We start from the raw sequence: 7275 nt of genomic DNA, 5'->3' as shown, positions 1-7275 counted from the left end.
AGCAATAATAATATTTGTATATGTAGTAACCATATAAAACAGCCCAAAAAAGAAGCAATGCTATATTTTGCTATATTGTGAATACACTCACTTCTGAAGTCTTCTGAAGTATCCAATATTCATTAGCCATATATTCACAATATAGGAAAACATCTCTTACCTCATTGCTTAAATAACAACTGAATATTATACTAAGTACTATATATATATATATATATATATATATAACTGAGTGTAAAACATGAATGATGAATGTTAGTGTTAAACTAGCCTAAAAATATCATGATAAAAGGCACACACACTTTTAACAGGCACAGTAGAATCAGTGACTTAGCAGTTAAGTTAGTCGAGTCGCTAATTTTAGTTACTTATAATTATGATAATTATGACAGCCTGTTTCTGTCAATATATCTTGCAACTGCTACTCTTTATCACACAATAGGACTTTATATATCACAATATGACTTATTCTAATTCTTATTTATTTCACAATGACATTCTATTTTTACTTTGAGGCGGAAACAGGCTTCTGAAAGTTACTCCACACTCTCATTTCACTGAACGAATATAAGCATTGTACTGTATGTCTATATTTACTGCACACTGTACTTCATTAATGGGTTTACCATAGGATAAAATAACCATGAAAACCATGAAAATTAGCAACAAGATTCATACTTAATTTTTGCACAAAATGATATAATTACAGGATGATCTTTATTCATCCAAAAATGCAAATGCAACAGCTGCTTATTGGAATTATCCAATAAAGTTGATGGTTCAAGTTATGGTTTGACTTGAAATCATGGCATTCTTTGCCACAAAATGTCAATAACACTTCTCTTCATTGAAGGGAGGCTATGTGTGTGGCTCAAGTAGGCTTTACTCTATGCTTTAATTGGATTATAGCTTCAAATCAAAATAATTTGTGGCATGAAATGACAAAGGAATGTCCATTTCCCAGCTTTCCAAGATAAAGGTTAGAGAGTCAGGAGCAGAAACAGCTCTAATACATTTATTATGTAAGTATTGATGAATAAACAAGATGCAGTACGTACTAAACTAATTGTAGGCTATATTACAACCTTTATAATGGGAATTCAGGTAGTGTTCTATATTGATGGACAAATGAATCTTTAAAGACATACAGTGGGGTCCAAAGTCTCAGACCCTATTAGACCCTTATTAGACCTTTTGAATCTTGACTTTAGCTCTTCCTTGACACTAATATCTTGTAGTTTTCCTCTAACACTGTAATGTTTGAGAGTATTATGTCGAAGTAGCAGGTCAAGTAACATAGGCTCAACGGAAAAACCTCTACCTACATTTCTGCAAAAACGTACCTATACATGCAAATCACTGTGGATTTCATCTGAAATGAACAGTATAGCAGCAGTAAAACACCACTGGCTTGTATTCCTTTTCACACAAATTATAATTACAGTGGCAGATAATTGATGATTTAAGACTTATTTTCATGCGTTTCTTGTAAAAAAAAAATCAGTGGGTGTGTTCATACTTGGCAGGTTTGGTTTGATTAAAACAAACTCTGGAGTGACTGCTCTGTTAATATGGTTCATTTGGATAAATGTGAACGCTGCCGTGTGAACCTTGGTGCACACCAAGCAAGCAGACCAAACGTTCGAACTCTGGTGTGGTTCAACTAATATGTGAACGCAACACGGACCAAAGACATATAAATGAATCAAAATCAAGATGTGATGTCACAAAATGTGACCCAAAAATATAGAATGCTCAACTTGGTTCTTCTTATCAACATGTCTTCTCATGTTGTCCATTAGAGTTCGGTATGGGCATCAAAATCGCCTGTGCAATGGAAGAATTCCTTCTGTTTTTTTATTTATTTTATTTGAATCCTTTACACATTTTAAATGCTCTCCGTGAGATATCAGACTGTAAACATATCACCATTTGTATACACATACAACGACCGCATTTAGCCCAGCAACACAGCATTGTTTTGGGTGTTGGATAAGTTTGTAAAATAAACATCTTAAAAGCTGTTCCATCAGGTTGTGACTGTATCCTTATGCTTTTTGTTTTGTATCTTTAAGCTTAGTGTTAAACATGACAGCGTGAATACTAAGCGAAATGTAGCCTATCATTTAGTGTGCTTTACACTTGGTCCAATTGCCTGGTCACAACCCAATTTCGACTGATCCCCCTCCCCCTGCTGGACTGTGTTCACAGTATGTTATTTTATTTGCGTCATTAGTTGTTTACCCCTGTTGCTAGATAATAACTATGCAGGAGAAGACGGCAAAATGGATGGATACCATTGCTAGCTCGCATCACTTTTGTACTTTGGATTTTGAAAATTTGGTTTTGTTTTCAAAGCACCATTACATGCATCTATTTGTCACAAATGTAATTTGTGAGAGAGTTAATTTCTGCTGAATATGATTCATATTTCTGCTTGTGGCGTGTCAGTTGCGCTAGTCAGGAAAGTGAGTGATAAACATAAATACACAGTTTGACCAATTCATATGTCATCAATAGCGGTTCACGTCTGTGATTTAGTACGATTGCATTCACATCAGAAACTTCACATTATCCAAACAAACCAAACTCTGAACATCAAAACCCAGGTGCTTGCCAAAAGTGCAAGTGTGAAAGCCCCCTTACTTTTTTGCTCCAGACCAAAAGAACAAAGAGAACCAAACTACAATAATCACACCCTAAAGTATGTTATGAACCTTTTTTCACACTGTTACCATAATGCAAGATTTACAATAAAGAGCTCAAATAGTCATAGAACCAAGCTACAATGGCATGGTTGCTTCAGCAAATGTGTCACGTTTTGTTAAAACTGTTGGTTAGGTTTAGTGTATACAGGAAATATAAAATTAATACATGTGGCTCCTGACGATATATTAGGTGTTATGGAACGATCGGTCTGTGTAACAAACTGTACATTATTTACAGCATTATTATCTGTAATTCAGAGCCTCAGGCAAACAGGGAAATCGATTATTTTCTGTGAACTTTCAGACAGTTCGTTTCAATGAACTGGTTCAAATAACTGATTCACCAGTTTGTTTACATAATCACACAACAATGTAATGCATAAGCAATTATATTAATAAAACACCCAATAATGATATGAAACGTGAAAGTTTTACATGTCTAAAGCAAACTAATAAACTAGTCATAATTAACTCACCTTTTTACATAAAGCATGAAAAACCATAAATGGAGTCAGTTAAGAGCAAACGCAAATTTTCAGGTGAACTATCCCTTTAACCATTTAGTGCAACTCATCCAACATTTCTTTTTCAAACTGCTGCTATATGTACAGTACAACAATCAACGTAATAAAACATTGCCAGATTCACGTTCATCTGTTGTGGATGAAACTGAATGCATTTTTAGTGTCACTCACTGGCCATTCCACTTTGAAAGTGATGTGAAACACGCAAGAAGCAAAGTAATATCATTTTGCAGAAATGTCACCATAGGCACATTTTTCCAATGAGCCTAGGTTGTCAAATTACCATTCCAAGATAGTTTGGATACCCAGTACTCCCCCCCCCCTCACAATCATGAACAGCACTGTGGCTGCAGTCATTCAGGTTCCTGGGCACCACCATCTCACAGAACCTGAAGTGGGGCACTCACATTGACTGAGAAAGTTCAACCTGCCACAGGAGCTGCTCACACAGTTCTACTCAACTGTGCACAGCTCTTCTTTAATGGCTTATTATTATCATCAAAAAACAGTTGGGATGCTTAATATTTTTGTGGAAACTGAGATAAATTTTTCTAGGATTCTTATATGATGAATATAAATAACAGCACTAATTTGAAACAAGTCTTTACTTTTATTTAACAATTTAATGCATCCTTCCTGAATAAAAGTTTTGATTTCTTAAAAAAAAGAAATAAAATAAAATACTCACACACACACACATAAAAACATAAAATAAAAACTCAACTGTGCACAGCTCTTCTTTAATGGTCTGATTTGGGTCAGCCAGCACATTAAAATTAAGAAGACTGCAATGGACTGTTAGGACAGCTGAGAGGATAATTGGTGTGCACCTGCCCAACCTTCAGGACTTGTACATCTCCAGAATGAAGAAACAGGCAGGTAACATCATCACAAACCCCTCTCACCCAGGCCACAACCTGTTCACACCTCTACCCTCAGGATTTTTTACCCAGGCCATCTCCAGCTTAAATAACTAAAACACCATTTTACGACCTGCTTTTTGTTATAAATTATAATTCAGTGCTTTTGTGGTGTTATACAATTTGTAAATATATATATTTGTATTCATACAGCTGTATATACAGTACAGTACATAATGCACACATCTGTACATAAACTGTCAGATCTAATGTAAGTTACTTTATTGTTTTTTTCTTCTTAATTTTTAACTATTTAAATGTTCTATGTTCTATAATCTTTCTCTTGTGTTATATATGTATGTATGTATGTACCCAGCGCTCCTGGAAACCACAACAAATTCCTTGCATGTTTGTGCACACTTGGCGAATAAAGCTAATTCTGATTCTGATTCATTCTGATTATCATTCTGTTGTGAGCTCAGATGCAGCCTTCTGTATTTCTGTCATTGATGGATCTGGTTCCCTTTAGAGCCCTGTGAGATGGAAGTGTCTTTGGTTTTGTCACGCACTGTCTTCAGAAAGGTCATAATCCCTGACCCTCCTGAATATAAATATATACATGTAAATATTTTCTAAATATATACTGTATGTGTATGCATTTATATATATATATATATATATATATATATATAAATTATTCTAATATGCTGATTGCTGCTCAAGAAACATTTCTTATTATTATCATCAAAAAACAGTTGGGATGCTTAATATTTTTGTGGAAACTGAGATAAATTTTTCTAGGATTCTTATATGATGAATATAAATAACAGCACTAATTTGAAACAAGTCTTTACTTTTATTTAACAATTTAATGCATCCTTCCTGAATAAAAGTTTTGATTTCTTAAAAAAAAGAAATAAAATAAAATACTCACACACACACACATAAAAACATAAAATAAAATATATATACAAAAATAATAATAAAAAATTTAAATAGTATGATATCACAAATAACAACTTTACTATTTAAATATGTTATTACTGTCTACTTTTTTTTAAATATTGGGATTTAATGTATAATCCTAATATTTTTTTTATTGATATTTTCTATTAAATTAAAATTTGTTTTTTTTAGTGGGTTTTCACAATAGATATGGCAAAGTAGAATGTTAAAACAATTATTGCATTAAATATAATACATATTTTAAATTATTATTTTGTAATTATTTAATTATTTAATTTATTTTTATTATTTGTAAATAAAATCATTAGTAGTTTTTGCAGTAACATTAATAGCCCTAAAAACTGATTTAGTAAAATCCTTTTCTGAGGATCCCCAAGCACCCCTTTACAGGCCCCAGGGGGTTGCCTTATAGGTAAGATAAAACATTTATGTTGCAACTGAAACAATCCCCCTGGTTATTTAATAACAGCATCACTGGCAGGGACTCCACAAGTTTGTGCAACACCTGATGTTATCCAGCATAATCATTACTGTAATTGCAAGGCCAAAATTTAAATCAGGAATGATCTAATCACAAGAACAATTACTGATAGTTCTCTTACCGCTGCTGCCTTCATGTTGGACTCCCAGCAGCTCATCAAAGCAGTGTATGGTACTACTCTGAGCGGCACTGCTTCCTGAAAACTCCATTGGCTTCTCCTGAACTTCCTCGTACACGAGACCTTCTGGCATTAGTGGGTTATCTTTCCATCTAAAACCCACATGCAGAAGGAGAATAACATTTTTATAAATTCAAAAGAATCCAAAAAACCTACAGTATGGCTTACCCGGACAGATAGATCCTCACAATCCCATAGAATATGGAAGGATCTACATAGTCTGAAACAGTAAATATGTATATGTCACATGAAGTATTAAAACAACTTGAATAAAAGTTCATTTTTTTATCCTGAAAGTATTACCATGCATTAGTTTAAAAGCCTGTTTCATGCTGTCTATGGCCTGACTGACAACATCCAGAGCTTTGGTGACCATAGCAACATCATTATAATGGATGCCATTGATGACATCAAGGATAGACTGTGAAAAAAGAAACTGCTAGTATTACCACGGTACAGTAATGTAATCAGATGGTAATTCAACACTGTAATTTTTTGCATTAGCAAAAAAAAAAGAAAAAAAAAAAGAATACTGGACTGTTTTACAAGACTTTTACAAGAATTGTATTCAATGCGTTACTTGCCATTTCTTTGTGTTTTGTGTAATTTACTAGCAATTTCTGAGTGAAAATTGTTTTAAAGTAAATCTGACACTTTTTTTCAATGCATATTTGCATGCCATGGAGCATCAAAGTAATTAAACAAATACTAGCATAGTATATCAAAGTAAATTCTTGGCTATTATGGCTTCTGTAGCTCAGTGCTCTGTCTGTGAATGGTGGCATTTGTAAAGGTGTCAGACCTTCAGGCCAGGAACAGCTGCCAGCTCCACCAGCAGTGTCACCAGAAAAAATCCTCTTACACTTTCCCCACCAGGCAATGTCAGCAACAACTCCAAGTTCCTTTCAGGAAGCAAGAACAGTCACCATGAATGACAGATGACCACAACTTACATCAACATGTGTTTGTTTGTTTGTTTTTTTACATGTTGTAATTGTGGTGTCTAATTCTTGACATAAATGTAATTATAAGGTCAGATGCTGCAAAGAGGATCTGAATTCACACAAAGCATATTTACATATTCACCTCTGAACATAATGAGATGGCTCCCTCTGCTGGTTTTAAAAATCAGTAACATTTAACACACATTTCTGTTAATTCTTCTAAATGCTTACTCCATGGAAAAAGGTCTAGGAACAGTCCACGTCTAGTTGTGCGTGAAAAAGAAATATACAAATCCAGGTTAGTTTGACAGACAGACAGACAGACAGATAGATATATAGATAGATAGATAGATAGATAAAATTATGAAAATGACAATTAAAACCAGATTAATCATTTCATTATAGAAAACTGTATGCAAAATATGTATTAAAATTGAAAATGAAATGAAATTGTTTCATTTTCACAGTGACAATGTCCCTGCCAAACTGAAAAATAAAATTGAGTTGGTGATTTGACATTTCATTTTATATCTACAATCTCGAAGCAAGACTGCCAATATTAAAATGAAAAGGCAAACATGAAAAAAAACCTGCAAAAACATTGCTTATTAAGA

The 7275-nt window shown here is 33.6% G+C and overlaps 1 protein-coding gene across 1 annotated transcript in view; it reads right to left on the bottom strand.

The window, feature by feature from the left end:
- The window catches only part of LOC107718957 (indoleamine 2,3-dioxygenase 2-like), a 17473-nt gene extending 10571 nt beyond the window's left edge, over window positions 1-6902 (bottom strand). Inside the window, exons 1-5 of the mRNA XM_016526213.1 lie at window positions 6893-6902; window positions 6520-6619; window positions 6021-6138; window positions 5886-5937; window positions 5661-5809 (exon numbers count right to left, since the gene is read on the bottom strand). Coding sequence (XP_016381699.1) covers window positions 5661-5809; window positions 5886-5937; window positions 6021-6138; window positions 6520-6619; window positions 6893-6897 — 424 coding nt within the window. The 5' untranslated portion in view covers window positions 6898-6902. The remainder of the gene's footprint in view (window positions 1-5660; window positions 5810-5885; window positions 5938-6020; window positions 6139-6519; window positions 6620-6892) is intronic.
- Between the last annotated feature and the right edge of the window lie 373 nt (window positions 6903-7275).

The sequence above is a fragment of the Sinocyclocheilus rhinocerous genome, unplaced genomic scaffold (genome assembly GCF_001515625.1).
Source record: "Sinocyclocheilus rhinocerous isolate Xijiao unplaced genomic scaffold, SAMN03320098_v1.1 scaffold373, whole genome shotgun sequence".
NCBI classification, from domain to species: domain Eukaryota; kingdom Metazoa; phylum Chordata; class Actinopteri; order Cypriniformes; family Cyprinidae; genus Sinocyclocheilus; species Sinocyclocheilus rhinocerous.
The sequence above is the reverse complement of the archived record's forward strand: the minus strand, read 5'-3'. Positions and strand labels throughout refer to the sequence as shown.